Here is a 20,096-nt window from a genome sequence, read left to right as displayed (position 1 = left end):
CAGTGGAAACATTCGTAGGACGGGGCATACCCATCACCATCAGGGATGCCGCAGCCAAGTTGTAAAGGTGCCTCTGGCTGCAATCCTCTCCACACTTTCCTTGGAGGAAGCATTGACTCTAGTGGGACCTACTTCTAAGTAGACATGCATAGGCTTGGGCTCTGAGGATGCAGTCTATCCACACTTTCCTGGGAGGAAGCCCCACTAACTATAATGGGACTGACTTCTGAGTAGGCAGGCACAGTCTTGGGCTCTGGCTGCAGTCCTCTCCACACTGTCCTGGGGGTAAGCCCCACTGACCCTAAGGGGACTGACTTCTGAGTAGACATGCATAGCCTTGGACTCCGAGGCTGCAGCGCTATCCACACTTTCCTGGGAGTGAGCCCCATTGACTATAACGGGACTGACTTCTGAGTAGGCAGGCACAGGCTGCAGTCCTCTCCACACTGTCCTGGGGGGCTTGGGATCTGCGTCTGCCCCGGCGGCTTCCAGGCGCGCATCCTCGAGGCTCCCCCTAGAGGGTGCAGCGGCAGCTGCAGGTGAGCGGAGCGTGTCAGGTTTCCCGGAAGCGGCTCTCGCCCAGCCCAGCCCAGCCCCGGAGAAGCAGCGGCTGTTCGCACGAGGTGGTGGCTGCGGGGCGGCGCGCGTGGCTGAGCGCGCTGCGGTGCCTTCTCTTCCTCCTCCTTCCTCGCCGGGCTGCGGCAGATGGAGGCGCTTCCTTCCCGGGGCGCGAAGCACAACCCGCTGAGCGATGCCAACTTCTGCTCGCGGCTCTTCTTCTGGTGAGTCGAAGAGCAGCAGAGCCCCGCAGGCAGCCCGGCTCCTTCCCCTTTCTCTGCCCCCGACCCGCACCAGCCTGCCTGGCTCTGCCCTGCCACCGGCTTCCTTGGGCAAGCGCGGCTGCGCTCCTAGCCACACTCTCCTGGCAGTCAGTCCCATTGAACACAATAGGGTTTACTTCTGAGTAGACCTGTCTAGGTCTCGGCTGTGAATGAAGTCTGCAGGGCTTAATTTAAATACCGACTCAAGCCCGACCCTAGGCAGGTTCTACTCAGAAGTAAACCCTATTGTGTTAAGCTGGGCTTACTCCCAGGAAAGTGGGCATAGGATCGCAGCCTCAGTCGCTCGCGGTGCGGTTGGTTCAGACCCTGGTAGATGTAGGTGAATAATAATAATAATAATTAAAAAAGAGTGCCTCTGAGCATGTGTAGAGTTCAAGCCCCTGACTGCCCAATGGGACCCCACCTCTGAGCATGTGTAGGATGCTAATCGTTCTGCCATCGGGACACAAAAGAATTTGGCTTTAGAACAGTGTTTCTCAGCCAGTGTACTATCAGTGGTACCTGAAGTGGTGTCCAGTGGTGCGCACAAGACCCCCAAACCCCTGCCACCTGGCAGCGAGACCAACAATGCAGTGCGACAAGCAGCAGGAAGCTTGGCAGGCAGAGCTCCAGCATGCACTTTTCTTGTGCTCAGAGAAGCCCTTGTGTCCACCCTCAGTCTCTTACCACTGGTGGTCGCGTTGCATCTAACCTCCCAATCCAGAACTGGTGATGTCATCATCACCAGTTACTTCCTGTGATTTTTCCAGTAGGTGGACCATGCAAAGTGGTACAGCAGGGGGACAAACATGGAGAAACACTGCTTCAGAGAGCTGGGAAGGTTTGAGACCTGGTGCCTCTCCTCCTGGATGTGGAGCACCAGTCTCAAACAGGAAGCAGCTAAGCGGTAAAGAAAGCATGCATTGACTTAACCAAGGGGTTGCATTGACTAGGCTGACCAAGGACGGTGCAGCTTTTTTCCTCCTCCACCTCTGTCTTTACTCTCAAGTAGCCTGTAGCTTAGGGAAGAAATACAAGGTGACTCATCCTGTGGGTTGCCTCCAAAGTAAATGTGTATTAAATAGTGATCATGGTTTTTCACAGCACTTGAACAGAACTTTTTATGGGCTCTCAAAAGCACGCTGTACACTGAAATGAGTCACGAGAATCATTCTTATCCAGTTTATTTGCAGTAAGTTAAGCAAAGCATGGAACTATCAGTTAATGAATAAAAGCCCAATCCTATGCCTGTCGACTCAGAAGTCCCATTATAGTCAATGGGGTTTACTCCCAGGTAAGTGTGCATACGATTGTAGTCTAACAGGCCAATCCTATGCATGCCTACTCAGAAGTAAGTCCCATTAGAATCAATGGGGCTTCCTCCCAGGAAAGTGTGGATAGGATTGGGCTGCAAGTGTGTCCAGTATTTATATAAAGTTTAGACCCTCTCTCTCTCTCTCTCTCTCTTTCTTTCTCTCCTAATCAGCCATCTGCAATATGGGGATAATAATACAGGACTTGTCTACTTTATATAGGTTGTGTGTATCTATAACTGTCCTTAGAACAGTGTTTTTCAATGTTTGTCCTCCTCTGTACCATTTTACATGGTCCATCTGTTGGAAGTACCACCAGAGTAACTGGTGCGAAGTAAGTGATTATGTCTTTACCAGTCACTTCCAGGTTGCCAAACAGCAGCAAACACCAGTAAGTGGTTCGGGGCAGATAGGAGGACGTTTTTGTGCACATGCTGAAGCTCTACCCACTGAGCCATACATCCTACCACTGTAGAGTTGCTGGTCTCACTTCCAGGCGTTGGGGGTCCTGTGTGTACCACCAGACACAACCTCAAGTATCACTGGTGGTACTTGTACCACTGGTTGAGAAACACTGCCTTAAAACTGGAGACTCCAAACTGGAGACTGCTGCACACTGGGAAAGGCTTCCCTGGTGCGAACGGCACTTACCTTTCCTCTAGTGATTTCCTCCAGTGAGCTGCTGTTCAGTACCACGGATCTCTCCAAAACAGAGCCCCAGCCGGCCTCGTCTGCCCAGAAATCCAGGCGCAATGGCTGCTGGGGCAACTGAACCAGGAAGCAACTTACTGGGGTGCGTTTTTGGGGAAATTGGCGGTTCAGAACAGCGCCCCCCTGCAGAACGTTCAGTACCATTTACCCAGGGGATGGAACTGGCCTGTGAGCTGGGGTATGGAGAGCCCTGCCTTAGAACTTTAGAAAGCACCATATAAATGGTATTATTTTCTTGCTCTGTTGACAGTAAAAACCAAACCAGATGTGGTCCAGAAACATGTGGTTAGGATTTCCCATGTGGTACCAGATCCAGAATGTGAGTAGGGGGCGGACTGGGCAAAGTAACTTCAGTAGGCCTCCTAACCTATTCAGAAGTGCAGAGGGCAGCCTGCCACCACCACTATGCCGCCTGGGCTCAAACTACTCAATATTATGCAGTGTCCTTTAGACCACATTGTTACTTGTACAGAACAACGCCACAAAAATTGTGTCTTGGTCAGCAGTGGGCCTTCCGATGGTCCATGGATCCCGGCAGGTCCCCCAACTGCTAGGATTCCTTTCCTCCTGCATCTTTTCTCTGATGTTAACCCTTCCCCCACTGCTATTAGCTATACTGAAGAGGGAAAGATGGGGACAGGTTTCTGCCTCCCCTATGTACTTAATAGCAGGAATTGTCAGGGGGAAGCATTTATATTAGGGGAAGAGTTGCAACCATCTTTCAGAGCAATACCCACCTGGCTGTGTAGTATCAAACCAGTGGATCAGGTAACAACTATCAAACTTCCTTTCCCTCCATGGCCATTCCTACAGATAAGGAGCAATGTGATTGATGTTCCCACTTGTCTAGGTGCACACAAATAAACACCAACCAAGTGCTTGCCGGCAGGAGTGTTGTCTGAGCAAGATTATATAGCAGCATTTTATGCACCAGGCACGATGATGTATTAAGGGCTAAAAGGAGATCACAGGGTGGTTTAGGTCAAAGGTCATGACAGGTCTTCTTTGTTGAGTAACAGCCAAAGTCTGACTGCTCCTGCAAATGCATTGTTCTTCCCTCCTTGTCTGTGTAAGTTTTGTGGACTTTAATTTAAACTTGAGTCTGATGATGTGTGACTTGCATATTTTTCTTTTATTTTCTTTTTCAATTGGCTTTGCACTTCTTCAGTACTCTCAAACAGGTATCAACTTTATCATCATCATCATTATAGTTGCATAGCCATTCTCATGGTCCAAGCAAGGTGTACCTTTGCGTGTAAGAACAGGCCTGCTTGTGTACGAAACTGGGAATCAGACCAGGAAATAACCCATATAGTGAATTATAGGGGTCTAGCCCTTGTAAGGTTGCATAACCAAGATCATTGGTTGTTCCTTAGTGCACACTTGCATGGACAAGTGTGACTTGGCAAAAATGCAGTATGGTGATTTTAAGCTGTGTGGGCAACTGTGAAGACAAAATTGAAAGTGATGTCAGTAAGTATAATCTTGCACAACTTTCTAATGTCTTAAATATTATTTCCTGAAGGGTTAGCCTGCCACCTCCGGCTTTCCCAACTTACCTATTGAACCTTGCCTTCCCATTACCTATTTTTTTAATATATTCTCCCTGTTCACCTCAGCATAGTGTCTTTTTGCCAATGTTCCTCCTCCAGCCCTTTATGGATGGGAAACAATTTTGTAAACTTTTTTGGTTGAAAAGTGGTATGTAAATATTCTTAAAAACAATAGCTTGCATTTGTGTCTGCTAAAGGCATTCATATTGTAAATTTTAGAATTCTGTATTGGAAGGGGTAGAGTTTGCTTGGTATTACAACTGGATTCTCATCCTAATGCTATACAGCTAATCTTATGTATTGAAATAAGATAAAGAAGGCCAAGGCCTTTGTCCTTCGTAGATAGGGCATATGCTTTTGTATTATCAACCACATTTCAGTTGTGATGCAATCTGACTGAAATCAACATGTTTCCTTTCCTTGCGTTATTGTGTAAAATCAAATGACTTCAATGATACATTCATCTTCGAGTCCATTGTTTCTCACACTGTGGGTCGGAACCCACTATGTGGGTCGTGAACCAATTTCAGGTGGCTCCCCATTCATTTCAATCTGCATTTTATTTTTAGTATATTAGGCTTGATGCTGCCATGGTATGTGACTGCGTTTGGGGAAATGTTACTGATCTGTACTTTTGTGAGGTTACTACCTATACGTTTTTAACAATGATAGTCAGTGGGGATTCCTCCTGGGTAAGTGTTGATAGGATTTCAGCCTTTGGGATATTTGGGGAATTTTTTAAAAAACATATCGGCAACTGCTTGAGAGAGTTAGGAGGGTGGTTCTTCATTTTAAATGAAAGTTTACAATAAGTGCAAGTTTAAACATTTACATAATTGATTTGTTTTGATTTTGTTGTTTGGAGGCTGTTAAAAATTTTCCTGCTTAATGATGTCACTTCTGTCCATGACATCACTTTCAGGTTAATGACATCACTTCTGGTGAGTCCCAACAGATTGTCATTCTAAAAGAGGGTCCTGGTGCAGAAAAATGTGAGAACCACTCTGCTAGTCAGTGAAAGGCCCAGGACCAATGTGTGCTAGCTATCTAGCATGCACAATGTGCTCAATGAGTTTGTATTGTAACGTCATACAATGAACTTTATAGACTAGCCATGTTGTTCTATGGGGGATGCACTTGTCTGTAGGCACCTTGTATTGTACCCAATTCAGAATCCAGAGTGCACACTTGGAATAAATTATATAGATATGTGCCTTTCTTAGCAGTATACATACATTTTGTATACAGTACTCCTTTATTCTATTCCTAGGATTTCTGTTTGCAAAGAGTTATGATTTGGTGATTGAGGTAGGAATGACTGGAAGCCAAGGTGTGTAATACAGACCCTAATAATAAAAATAATAGTGTTTATGTAACACTTTGAAACATTCAGAGTGTTTTGCATTGCCATGTAATTATGACAAGATGAGAATAACGCTGCATCTTTTACAAATTACAGAAATCTTGTAATCATTAGCATAATTCTGATACTGAAGGCTTGGGAATTAGTGGCCATGTAATAAGTTTGCAGCTTTGTGGTTTCACTAGGAGAAACTTGACTTGGGCTGAATTGAGCTCCAAATGACTTAAGTGTAAGGGTCAATTTGTTCATGTATGCATTGTTCATTGGTTGCAAGATCAAGTGGTGGCTGTCCTGTGTGAATGGAATGGAAAAATCCCTAGAGGGGCTTCCCTTGCTGAAGCAAGAAATTCCTTTGAGGAATTGGCGCAAAGTCTGTGGCTCAGTGGTAGAGCATGTGTTCTGCCTGTAGTACCTGCTTTGCATGTCCTAAGTCCAATCCCTGGCATCTCTAGGAACAAAAACAAATTTTTAGAGCCCTGGAGAGCCAAATACTGAGACAGACATTCAAAGTCTGGCAGCTTTTTGTGTAACATCTGTGTAAAGGCATGTTGTGGCAACCAGAATAATGGAGGCGCTGGTGGGGAGGCCATGGCGGTCATGAGCCATCGGAGGTAAGTTCTCTGATGAGTGGCGGGGAGGTGTTCCAGGTTGGGGGGGGAGGGAACCAAACTGGGCTGGGAGGATGGCAGTTCAGGTGGGGGGATGGCAGCAGAGGCTGCCACTGCATCTTTTGCCCCTCCCATGCCTGAAAAACCTACACAGGGCTGCTCAGTTCTGCGCCAGCCATTGAGCTGGTACAAATCGGAGTAGACCTGTTGCTGCTCCTGGGGTGCGGCACGAGGTAAGGGAACAAGTGTTCCCTTTCCTTGAGGAGACCTCTAGCTGCCTCCTTGGCCCTGTGGGATACAGCTGTAGCTGCTTTGGCACCACTTTTGCATGGCATGGGCAGCTTCATTAGGATTGGGCTGTAACACATGTATCTTAGTATGTGCTTTTGTGGACGGCAGTTGCATAATCTGATCAAGTGGGCTGTGGCCCATGCACAGTTAGGCCGAAATTAATGTTGTGCATTAACTGGATGCAGGCAGCTCTTGCTAAAGACACATTGTGACGTTTTTGTTAAAGTGAAGGCTTTTTTGGCCTCAATTTTGTTTCGTTCTCAAATACATACACTCCGAGTCTAATGGAAATTTACACTTAAGCACATGACAGTTTGTAAATGTTTTTGGAATTAATTTACAAACTACATTTTAATCAAATATTTGAGATCAGAAGTGAAAGTTACAGCAATATAATTACTTCAGGCCTTGCCAAGGACTTTAAAGAAGAAAATTCTGATGAAATTCCCCATTCCTACTCCTCCACAGGGAGGGAAAAGATTGAGATGAAATACCATTGAAACCTCTTGCAGAATGGATCATGGAAAAGGAATCCATCGTTGGAGGAAAGATGACGATGTTAGCTAATGTTTTACTAAGATCATTTTGTTGTGTATGATAAACCGGCCGTTGTTTAGTTTTTTGGAGACAGATGTTACTGTAGAATCACTGTGTTTATTGGTGGGAGTTTTGGTGGTGAAATGTTGAAACAACCTTGTGTTTCCACCCGTTTTTTTCTTTGAGTGGTTTGTATTAATTCAAGTGGTTTACTGTGTCTGAAAATAGTTCTCAAGGCTGGATGAGCAGTGCGGTGTCCAAGCAACGTAATATCACTTATGAATGCATAGCTGGTTCTCATGCTTCCTTGTTTGGTGTTTCAATTGTCAACAAGTTAGACATGCAAGAGTCCAAATCTGCTTGTTTGGTTTTTGCAGAAGTGGTGATAGCTTGTAGGCCACTTTTTATGAGGAGTGAAAATGAAACTCCAGAGGCTTGATTTGAAAGGGCTGTTGAGGATTTTTTTTTGGGGGGGGGGAGGGGTAGTTGTTATAACTGAGCTTTGGAAAGTTTGTGTTGAGACATCTTAAAATTAAATGGTGGTTGAGATCTAAAGAATAGGAACACTCCTGCTGCTGCTACTTAAAAATTTTCTTGTCTTTGTGTGGTATAGTCCTGCCTGACATGTGAGCTATTAAGATGATAGCTGCTGTGTATGGCCTGCCATCTCTTTAGCTGCTTAGTCCCAGGCAGGCAGCAAAAACAGGAAGTTGATTTTGTCTCCATTATAAGGTTTCCCACTTTGGCTTGGTGAGTCGCAAGTTGTGCATGCCTAACCTGTACTTTCCTTACCATTTTGAAGTGTTCCTGGAAGCCTGATCCCGACATGCTTGCTTGAAAGTAAGTCCTTGTGAATCCATTGAGACTTGGTTAGTATGCTTGTAGCCATCCTGTATCCTTATAGGTGATAGTTATAACCGGCATAGTTCACATCTTCTGTAAAAGTAGTCAGGAGCAATGCCAAGTGTTGTCTGTCTTGCCTGGTCTCCCAGTGCTGTGTGGTGCAGCATCTACATGTGTTGTTGGGAAGACGAGGTCCGCCCGTGGAATCCAGGAGGGTTGCCGCTCAGCATTTAAACCTCGAGCCTTGGTTTCAGTGTGTGGGGTGAATTGCCTTGTCGTTCTGCTTCTTTGCCAGGTGACTGTCTTGAGCACCTAACTATTTGGAGGGAAAGGGGGAATGCAGATCACTTAAATGAACACATTTTAGACACGTTTGTGTGTGTGCATGCACAAACTTTGTGTGTGTGAGGAAATGAGTATCGAGTCTCTGGGAGTGATCCATAGCTACTGTTGCTAGAAGACAAGCAGCGACTGAGAAGTTTCTCTAGAACAGTGGTTCTCGCAAATTTAGCACTGGGACCCACTTTTTAGAATGAGAACCTGTCAGGACCCACTAGAATTGATGTCATGACTGGAAGCGATGTCATCAGGCAGGAAAATTTTTAACTATCCTAGGCTGCAATCCTACCCACACTGACCCAGGAGTCAGTCCCATTTACTATCGCTGTTAAAAGAGTATACATAGTAGCTTGTTAAAAGTACAGGTCTGTAACATTTCCCCAAATGCAGTCACATACCATGGCAGCATCAAGTCTGATGTACTGAAAATAAAATATTGAAATGAATGGGGATCCACTGGGGATCTAGATCTCAATCTAGAAAATTTGCACACTTTCCCTTTCTCCTAGTTCTCCCCTCTTTCCACCAAAACACAGCCTTGTAATGAGGTATATGTGATGGGGAGTAAGATAGGAGACCCTGAGTAAGATCACAGAGGGCAGTAGGTGGATGAAGGAACTATTCATTTCCTGAATGACAGGAAGTTAGATCTAGTTGGGTGGTTCTTGTTCCTTCTTTCCCAACCGTGCAAAGCCTGGCTAAAGGAGCAGCTTTTTTACTCTTCCACCCGCTGGACATTCCAGGGGATGTTGCCTGTGCTAACCTTTCCTCTGTTAGCAAGTTCAGGTTCATTCCCTCTATTCTTTTCAAACCAGCACACCCAATTGTAGTACACGTTGTTCTTCAAAAAACAAACCCAGAGTGACTTAAAACAATAAAATGGCATCTGATAAAACAGCATCATAATAATCAGAATAGAGCAACCAACTAAAATTGGGAAGAAGATCCCCAATTCAGCAGTAAGAGATTAGGATGGAGTCCATACCAAAGGCATAACAAGCCATGTTTTTACTTCCTTTTGTTTGTCCTAAATCTTTTGCCAGTTTTGTTGGATGACTACTGGTTCTAATATTGTGAGAGAGGGAGAAGTACTTCTCTTTGTCTACTCTGTCCCCACCATGCATAATTTTATAGGTCTCAATCCTGTCCTTTCCATCACCTTTTCTCCCAAGTGAAAAAAAAAATTTAAATGTTACAGACGTATGAGGACGGTGCTCCACTCCTGAAAATTTTGTTTTCTTTCTTTTTGCATCTTTTCCAGCTGTACAATATCCATCTTGAGGTGTGGTGGCCAGAATTATACACAGTATTCCAAATGCAGCCACACCATTGTATACCTTTATAATAGAACTATTGTAATAGTAGCAGTCTTATTCTCAATTGCTTTCTTATGAGTCCAGTCATGAAATGTACCTTCAGTCATGAAATGTACCCAGCTGCTGCACACTGGGTTGATGTTTTCAATGTGCTATTCACCACACACCCTAGATCTATTTCCAAATTCATCACTAACAGCTTAGACCCCATCGGTGTATATGTCACATTTAAATGTTTTGTCCCAATATGTATCACTTTACACTTCTTTACACTGGAGCTCTTCGCAATTTGCTTTTGGGTCCAGTCCTATCCAGCTTTCCAGCACTGATGCAGCTGTGCCAACGGGGCATGCAGTGCATCCTGCGGTGAGGCTTAGAGGCCTCCTCAAGGTACAGGAATGTTTATTCCCTTATCTTGGGGCTACATTATGGCTGCATTGGCACTGGAAAGTTGGAAACGATTGGGCCCTTACTTTTTATCACTTTGTGTAATCTGCAAATTTTGCCATTTTACTGAACACCAGTTTAAAAAGCACTAATACCAAAGCAGATCCTTGGGGAACCTCACGTCTTTCTTCGCTTCACTGTGAAAATTGCCCATTTATTCCTGCTCTCTGCTTCCTGTGCTTTAACCAATTAGCAGTCAACAAAAGGACCTATTCTGTGACTGATGTTTGCTCAAGTGTATGTGCTGAGGAACTTTGTCAAAAAGTTTTTTGAAAGTGCAAATACACATCAGTTGAATTCTCTATCTCTACATGCCTCTTGACACTCTTAAATAACTCTAGAATGTTCAGGAAGCAGGACTTATTTTTGGGCAGGAGGTCTGGTCTAGAGGGTAGAGCCTCCGTCTGCCTGAAGATAACATCCACAAGGTCGCCAGTTCGAGGCCACCGGCACCGTGCGACCTTGAAGCAGCTGACAAGCTGAAGCCGAGCTATTCCATCTGCTCTGAGCGTGGGAGGATGGAGGCCAGAATGTGAAGCCAGATCGGAATGAAACACCTGAATGTAGTGGTTCTTGAAAGAAAGAACCTTCTTTCAAATTGTAAAAATCCCTATTTAATAAGGGATTTAACTGAAGCCTGCCTATGTAAACCGCCTTGAATAAAGTCTTGAATAAAGACCAAGAAAGGCGGTATATAAATACCTGTTGTTGTTGTTGTTGTTGTTGTTGTGTTGTATAAACCTTGCTGATTCTCTTTCAGCAAATCTTATTCTTCCACCAGTTTAATAATGTTAACTTTGCTTTTCATTGATTTACCTGGAAGGGATATTAAGCTGATCATCCTCTAGCTTCCTGGATCCCTTGTTTAAAAATTTGTGTTACATTAGCTTTGTTTTAATTGTCAAAACCTGGTTTTAATGAAATTGCATATTTTATTAACTATCAGCAATTTCACTCTTAAGTTCCTTATGAATTTTGGGGTGGATGCCACCTGGACCTAATGATTTGTTGATTTTTAGTTTGTCAGTGCATTGCAGAACCTAGATCTCTTGTCATTTCATTTTGCCTCAGTTTTTAAGACTCTGTTCCAGAGAAGGTCAGTTTGGGGAATGATTATATCTGCCCTACAGTGCCCTTCTGCACTGAAGACAGATGCAAACTTCAGATTCCACGTTTCTGCAATTATATCCTCTTCAAATTAACATTCATTCCCTAGTTATTGAATGGTCCAACTGTCTCCTTGGCAGGTGCCCTGCTTTTGAAGTATTTAAAGCAGTTTTAGGCAATCCTGAGAAAGGAAAATTCCTTCCACTTGCTACCACAAGAAAAGTACTGCTTCAGGCAGTAGGCTAGCAGAAACATTGGTCCCATTGGGCACCAAGTGCTTAAAATCTCATTCTTCTCAGGCTTTAATATGAGAAAATATGAAAGTACTGCTAATTAATAAAGACTTCAGTGGTGTAAGACCCAACAAGGTAATTGAAAGTCCAAAGGGCAGTGAATCAGAAAAGCTTTGTATTCTAAAACCTCTCACAAAACCAAAAGGTTGTTTGAGCATGAATACTAGTCACCTTCTTGTCCTTGTGGATGCCACTCGATGAGGAGAACCAAAGTGAAGGTGTCTAGAAATGCCAACCATAAGGTAGTCCATGTGACACTACTGCTCATTACGCTTTGTGTGTTAATTGGAGATTATTTCCAAGACATTGGAAGATGCATGAAAAGTCAAAAACTATTTTTGAAGTAGGGTTCAAAAACAAGGAAGAACTTCTAAGGCAAGTGAGAGTCTGGTTCACACGACTGGACAACCTCTTTAAGTGAAAGAAGTAGGTAACATGAGAAGCCCCTTAGGCTGTAGTTATGAACCTACTTGGGAGTAAGCAGTGCTCCGTCATTGGCTATCATACTCTGTGTGCAATTGAATTTTCAGTGCATTCTGTCTTGGTTTAGCCGCAGTATATGATTTTGGACTGAATTGTCTGTGTGGCAGAGACTATAGAGTCTAGAACTGGAATTAAATGTTTCATATCTTTTACTATTCTGCATAATTTGCATTGGTTGCTTTTTTACAAACAGGTGTTCAAGCTGATGTACAGTTAAACATAATAATGTCAAAGTGTATATAGCAAAGCTTTAACTATAATGAAAATGATAATTGTTACTAAAATATCAGTAGTTAAAAAAAAAAAAAAGCAAGAGTGCATCAAGCTCATTTTAAAACACCAGAGGGAACAAAAAGGTGTTCACACTGTGTGAACTCCTTCTACTGTGTGGTTGGTAGGCTGATCTGAGCAACTGTTTCCAGAGCTTTGGTGCAATAACAGGGAAGGCCCCATTTAAAGACACGCTGGAATTTACCTTTTCTATGTACTATTATTTAGTTAATTAATCCATTTTTACCCTGCCCTTTCCCCCTCTGCTGGGGGAGCCCAAAGTGGCTAACAAAAAAAAAAAAAAAAGCTTTATTATAAAACAATAAAAAAGCAGCAAGAAAGCAATAAAAAGCCAGAGGCTACAGCCCAAAAGTCATAAAAGCACCAACAGTAGATAATGATATAAAATATAAGAGCATTAAAATGTAGCGGCACAGAATAAAAGCAATGATGGGAAATAAGTTTATATCTGGCTCTGTATGCAGTATTGCTCCTTTTCTTACTGTGTGTTTTTAGAGCAAAATATCATGTGTGTGTCAAGAGAGAGTCTTTAAATAATATTACTTTTGAACAGGTGGCTGAATCCGCTGTTTGTGTTAGGTCATAAACGGAAACTGGAAGAAGATGATATGTATAAAGTATTATCAGAAGATTCCTCGAAAGTGCTTGGAGAGGACTTGCAAGGGTAAGTAGATGAGAGTGAGTTTTTAGATGTCTCTGTGTCAAGGGCAGTGGTTGGGCCTTTTATTATTGTATTATTATTGCTTCCCCTAAATACATTGATTGTAGGATTTCTCCTTTCATGTATTTAAGTCTCAACTTTCCACCCCATCTGTGCCTTGACCGTGTTCTACATAAGCGCGTTCACTGCTGTGATGGGACAGGCTTTAATCCTAGTTTTTGCATGAATGGTAAAGATGTCATTTGTAAATTTCTGTAATAATCTGAGTTGCCTGGGCTGTATGTGAACTGAATTTCCCTTTGTACTTCTGATGCCTCTGTCAGTAAGTTCATCAGTGGGGCCAAATCTCTTCTTATCCGTTGAAGTGAGAGGGCTTGATAGTCTTATTTAGCTCTTTAGATAGGGGCCACAGGCCAACAGTTAAACTTGTTTAAGTTGGGAAAGATCAATAGCTTAAGCATGCTTACTTCTTTGTTGGGTTGTGGCCAATTAGTTTTTTTTAGTTGATGTGAATACTGGTTTTTTTTTGCAAATACTGCTACCTCCATGAATGGTTGATGTGTGTAGGACTTGTCAGCTCAACATTCAGTTTCTTGCTTATTCAGTTATAGCTGCCTCCTGATCTCTCCTCCATTCTGCATCCTGCTTCCTGTATCTCTTTTGAAGGGTGAAGCCTCTACACCTTACTGTTGCTGCCACCTTCTCCACTTCTGTTGGGCTTGGCTCAGGAAGATCTTGTGGAAGCAGCAGTGCTCTGCATGCATGTAGAATAATCTATCGGGTCGAGTACCTGTGAATGACCCCTCCCACAAGAGACTGTTACTCTGCCTTCTTAGGGCCATGTAGGAATTGGATCAATACATGTCCCCTAAACATGACCCCAAACAAGTGTGTTAAAGGATCTTTGCCAGTTAGTTGAGGTGTGCTTATGGTGAATTAGTATTTTAGAGGGGAGAAAAGAAAAAAAGAGAATGGTTGCAGGTCGTTCATTAGCTGGGTGGCTAGGCTTTGTGCTTTAAGGAAGAGGAGACAGGACAGGACGAAGATGCCACTGTTGGCATCCTAGCTTTAGACCAAGTGAGTAAGGGCTATAATGGTGCTAAGGGGATAAACCAGTAAGAGACACAGAGAAGGAATTTCAGATTGGCTTCCTGGCCAGATCTTCTATAGGGCATTTTCTTGTAGACTAACATGGAGTCTGTTTTTGGCCTTCTACTGCCTTTCAGATTTGAATCTTAAGTTGAATATTTTGCTTTACCCCTTATTTCTGAGAGTTGGGTTTGCTGGCATTTTAGGGAGATAACCAGATTAAAGCTAGAGCCATTGGTTGCTTCCTAACAAGAGAGTTTGAGCACCATCTTTTGTCCATGGCAAGGACAGGGCAAATCTGACCAAGGTTTATAGCCATTGCTTCGAAATCATTGCTCTGTTGTGGCACAAATAGCCTTGTTTTTGACTTGCACAAGTTTTTCCTATATATCTTGAAAATTGCTTAGGCACCATTTGGAAGCTAAATCTGTTTTGGGGAAATTAACTTTTTGGTGCTCATTTACACTTTATTTGTAATTATAAAGGGGGGATCTTGGAAGCAACAGGAAAGGGCATTTCAAATCTGGCTCAAAGTCTTTGCTTTGACCTGGCTTTGACCAACATTTCAAACGTGCAGCTAAGGTCATCCCACTGCTGTGGGTTCTGGATGCCAATTTGTAACAAGTCACTTGACTAGTTATATTTATCTCTTAGAGAGCAGGCCACAGTCTTATTGTTCTACTAAGCATTGGGGGTTTGAGGAAAGTAGGAATGGTATCTGTAGTTTTTCTTGCTGCTCTTTGTAATGTGGGATTTTTTTAAAAAAAGTGTATACCATTGCTTCAGTGTGCTTTTCTTTTTAATTATTTGTATGTTGTTTGGTGCCTTGGAAACTCTTTGAAACAAAGCCATGCTATGAGTCTGAACTGGTGGCTGTGGGCCCAGTCCTATCCAATTTTCCAGTGCTGGTGCTGCTGTGCCAATGGGGCATGCACTGCTTCCTGTATTGGGGTTGCAGTCACAGAGGCCTCAAGGTATGGAAACATTTGTTTCCTTACCTTGGGGCTGCATTTTGGCTGCAGCAGTGGTGGAAAGTTGGATAGGATTGGGCCCTGTATTGGTTTTCTTGTCTTTTGGAGCTTCTTATAGCCTATTTTACAACCACTTTTGTGTTGTTAAGGGCTCGGATGACTGAATGCTCTTGTATTAAAAACATTTCCATGTCAGTAGAAAACTAGCATGTCGGGGAGAAAGCTGGGCTAGATCCATTCTCCCTGACATGCTAGTTTTCTGTATGTGGGAATAAGTTCTTTTGTATACAAGTGCGTTTGATTGGATGAGCATCCACCTGCAGTGTGAAGTAGTGTAGCCTAGCATTACATTCTCTGCCTCTTTAAGAACTGGGCTTTTGTACAGGTTGAAAGTATGCAAGTCTGGCAGCACTGTTTTGTTACCTAGTTTGCTGTCTTTCCACTTGACTCATGTGACCTTTTTGTTGGGGTCCAAGAAAAGTATAGCCTGTAGCATACTGAGTTAGCCTTAATGTTTCTAGTTACAGGTGGGACCTTGGTATCCACTGATTTGACTCGCCACTAATATCGAGGTCCACATTTAATTTCCTTGTAACAAGGAAAAAAGCACCAAAATCCAATTTCCCACATTTGTACTGTTAAATAATTTTAATTTCATTCCACTAGATCAGTGTTTCTCAAACTGTGGGTCAGGACCCACTAAGTGAGTTGCAAGCCAATTTCAGGTGGGTTCCCATTCCTTTTAATATTTTATTTTTAATATATTAGACTTGATGCTTCCCTAGTAAGTGGCTGCATTTGGGAAAATGTCATAGATCTGTACGTTTTAACAGGCTACTATGAAGATGCTTTTAACAATGTCAATGGGGCTTACTCCTGGGTAAGTCTGGGTAGGATTGCAGCCTAGGATTGTTAAAAATGTTCCTGCTTGATGATGTCACTTCTGGTTATGACATCATTTCTGGTAGGTCCTGACAGACTCATTCTAAAAAGTGCGTCCTGGTGCTAAAGGAATGAGAACCACTGCACTAGATTCTATTATTCACCCCATCTAGTGGCTGAATGTGATATAGCATCTATACCAATGCATTCTGGGTTGACATTAGAGGAGCAAGAATCCTTGAAGTAGGTCTTTAAAGCTATTTTTCCACTGATTTGGTATCCACTGATTTTTTTTTTTAATTCACTGGGGATTCCAGAATGGAATTTATTTAATAAATAAATAAATGTAATTTATTTAGCAGAAATAGACCAGTCTGTGCCTGTATTTAAGTACATAATCAATTTAAGTACTTAAGTTCTTGAGCAAAGATCAAACGCACACATCTAACTCGAAACATCTAATTCTAATTAGAACTAGTTAGAAACATCTAACTAGGAAACTATATAAAATGACACACACACACGTTTACCATGTTCATGAGCCACCATCCCAATATTGAACCCATGGTATTGCTTTCATACATCATAAAGAAATCTTCTCTCATTTTCAGCAGAAAGTAGGACTATGTTTCTGTACAACTGACCAGACAAAGCAACCATTCTGTTGACAGATATTTGTCTTGTAGTTTTGTGAGTTGTGTCCCTCCCTGTTCTAAATCCAGTCTCTTATTCTTAGCCCCACTGTCTTCTGCTTCCAGTTGCATTTTTATCTCTGTTGTGTTTGTATCTTATAGGTTCTGGGACAAAGAAGTGCAAAAGGCTAAAAAAGAAGGAAGAGTGCCACATTTAACCAAAGCCATTATACTCTGTTACTGGAGACCTTATTTAGTTTTGGGATTTTTCACACTGATTGAGGTAACCGACCATAAGATTTATGTTTTACAGATTACAATTCAGGGGAGTGGTCAGTCCTTACTGTCTTGACTTAACCCAAAGTCTTAACCCTCCCTTTTCTTTGTCTTCTCCTGCGCAGTGAAACTCTTGAGGCTCATTCATTGTCCTCTGTCTGTAAAGCCAGAAGACAGCAAAGGGGCTGAGCTGTGTATTTTGGCTTTAGCAGCACTAAAAGAAGCTGTTTTTGTGGCTCCCTCTCTGCCTTCTTGCCTTTGAAAGCAAGAAAGGAGCCTGGACTGATGAATTGATCCTCAGTTTGGGTATTCAGTCTCTCTGCCAAGAGAGGGAGAGACAGACATACTCACTTGCCCTCTAAGCCCTCAAAGGCACAATTAAAGTGCATCACTATGCTTCCCTGCTATGACTCTCTGACCACTTGCCTCTTTGCCAGAGTTCAAGGGCATAGTACCAAATATAAGACTGTACTATAGGACCTAGTTGGCGCATAACATCCTTGCCTTATGCCCTTAAGACTTCCAAGGGATGTTTACTTAATTAGCAGAATTCTCTTGCCTTGTAGTTTTTGATAGAATGTTGACATGTCGCTCATGGGCAGACAATTTTGATGGAGGGAGGGCAAGAGAGTGAGAACAAGCATGTGTAGCATCCAGTGCTGTTCATTTCAAATAGGAAACACTTCTGGAAAATATGTCAGTAACCTAAACCAATTGGCATCTGATTTAGCATGTGTATTTGATTTTATGTTTAGTCAACAAATCTGAAAAAATACACCACATTAATTTTATGTGTTGCATGAATATCTCCACTTTTCCCAATAGCTGAAAGTATTTGACCTAAAATATATGATGCAAGGAAAAAATGAATATGGTTTGAATTTTATATTTCAACAAATTTAAGCCTTTATTTTGGAAATTATGAGTTCTGGAATATTTGTAAATATCTTAAGACATGAAAACTGAATATTTGTAAATATTTGTAAATATCTTAAGACATGAAAACTGAATATGAACTGAACACTGTATCAGTAAGTCTTATGTGTACATAATTGGTCTGCTTTTGAAGCATGATAAAATGAGAGAGAATAATTATAGAGGAAGCTTTGGTTTAAGAATTTTACTTTTTGGAAACCTTCCTTTTTTCCCTCTCTCTCTTCAGGAAACACTTAAAGTAATTCAGCCAATATTTCTGGGAAATATTATTGGCTACTTTGAAAAAGTTGGCTCCCCCGCTGATTTGACCTATGCCTATATCTCTGCAGCGGCCTTGTCTGTGTGCACTTTGCTTTTGGCCATAACTCATCATTTGTATTTTTATCATGTACAACGGACTGGTATGAAGTTGAGAGTAGCCATGTGCCATATGATCTATCGGAAGGTAGGTAATGCGTTTTCTTTATCTGAATAAATGGGATACTGTGTTGATTTTTGTCTTGCATTGCATGTGTTGACTCTTTTTAAACAAACTGCCTTAAAGGGTAAGTTTCGCATTAAAGAGAAGGCAGAATGTGTTTTAGCTTTTGTTATTTGTCCAGCATAGACTCTTCTCTAGAATGTGGTCATAAGGGCTCAGTTCCATTCTCTTTGAGGATAGCCGTGATATGTTGCTGCACTCTAGATCTGGGGTGTCGAAGTCGTTTCATGTAATGGGCCGAATAGCATTCATGTTGCCTTTTGAGGACTGTAAGTGACATCATTAAGTAGGAAGTGATGCAATTAAGCAGAAGATGGCCAGAAATAAGCACTTTGTTCTCACATAGAACCTCTTTAGCTGCAAATGATGGAAAATAAAATGTGCAAAACCTGTTAATTTTTTCAAGATATGAGAGAGTCCAGTTGTCATGTGGGCTGTCCTTTCTGCAGTGCTGTTTTCTGCTGAATGGATGGTTCTGGGAGAGCCCAATTATAACGGGGCAGGATAAAGAGCTTCTGAGGGCTGCATCTGGCCTGCAGGCCTTATGTTTGATGCACATGTTTGATGTTTTATGTTGTGAAAAAAGATATGTCTTCTACAGGCATTCTAAACTTAGTTATAATGTCACCGTCTAGAGGGGGAATGGTGACTGTTTGGATAGTCTTACCCCTTGTGGTGCTGTACTCCTTAGCTACGTCCTCGGGTTCAGTGCTTGTCTGAGGAAGGCAGTGTTGGACCTGAGGAATCTTCCTTTATGTACATTAGAACCAGGCCCAGCAGAAGCCAGACTGGTGCCCGAAGTGGTGTCCAAGTTTCACTCCCCTACCCTCATTTAATTTTGTTAGCCTTCCTCCTCCCCTTCTTCCTCTGTCACTTGGTTTTGTTTCCTAATAGCCAGGTGGGGAGAATCCTGTGAGTACTCCCAACAGAGGAGAGCAGAGGGATAGGGAGGCAGAGATAGCAGTTTTTCTCATTCTTATTTTTATTGCCTCTGCTGTCTGATCTCCTCTACTGTCCTTTGGAACTGATTAGTTGGAGGAGGGTTCTGGGAGTATCAGGATGTTCTTCAGAAGTGCTGGGCAATGGAGTAGGTGAGGAGACTTTTTTAAAAAGTTTCACTTTACCTGCCACGCAAGCCTCTGTTTTTTATCTTTTTTTAAAATCTTTTTTTATTATGGGGGGATCACCTTCTGCAGCATTTGTTGAGCAACATGTTCATCAGATTGGGACCATTCTGATGATGTTGTGTTCTCCTTTGCCTGGCTTTCAATAAGAGCCAAGGCACAGTTGCCTACTTATGACCAAGTTGATTGTGCTCTTTTCCAGCTCCACAGTACCTTCCTTGCAGTGTGTGATCAGAACTGTATATAGTATTTGAAATGTGATCACACCATATTGGAATTTTCTTGTGACTTGGATCATGAAATGTGCCTTCTTTATAACTGCTGCAGGATCAACATTTTCATTAAGCTATCCATCTCCTTCCTGGTTCATCACTGACAGCTTGGATCCCGCCAGTTCATATGTCTGAGAGGGATTTTTTTTTGCCCCTAGTGTTGCTCTCTTTACACTGAACCACAATTGTTTGTCTGATCACCCAGTTTGAAGAGATCTTTTTGAAGCTCTTCAAAATCTGCTTTAATTTTTATCATCTTGACTAGTTTGATGACATCTGCAGATTTGGCCACCTTGCTGTTTACCCAAATTCAAATTGAGTTAACAAGATAAAAAAACACCAGTCCCAACACAGATCCCTCGGGAATTTGCTTCTTACTTCCACCCACTGTGAAAATTGCCAGTTTATTCCTACTCTCTGATTCCAATTTTTTAACCAGTAGGAAGTTCACAAAAA

General features: G+C 42.5%; 1 protein-coding gene across 1 annotated transcript in view; it reads left to right on the top strand.

The window, feature by feature from the left end:
* Positions 1-705: 705 nt before the first annotated feature.
* Positions 706-20,096, top strand: part of ABCC4 (ATP binding cassette subfamily C member 4 (PEL blood group)) — a 191,298-nt gene continuing 171,907 nt past the window's right edge. Inside the window, exons 1-4 of the mRNA XM_066621149.1 lie at positions 706-782; positions 12,870-12,980; positions 16,714-16,834; positions 17,990-18,208. Of these exons, the coding sequence (XP_066477246.1) occupies positions 706-782; positions 12,870-12,980; positions 16,714-16,834; positions 17,990-18,208 (528 nt within the window). The remainder of the gene's footprint in view (positions 783-12,869; positions 12,981-16,713; positions 16,835-17,989; positions 18,209-20,096) is intronic.

This window comes from Tiliqua scincoides, chromosome 3 (genome assembly GCF_035046505.1).
Source record: "Tiliqua scincoides isolate rTilSci1 chromosome 3, rTilSci1.hap2, whole genome shotgun sequence".
Lineage (NCBI taxonomy): Eukaryota > Metazoa > Chordata > Lepidosauria > Squamata > Scincidae > Tiliqua > Tiliqua scincoides.
Note: the sequence above shows the minus strand (reverse complement) of the source record. Positions and strands in the feature narration are given on the sequence as shown.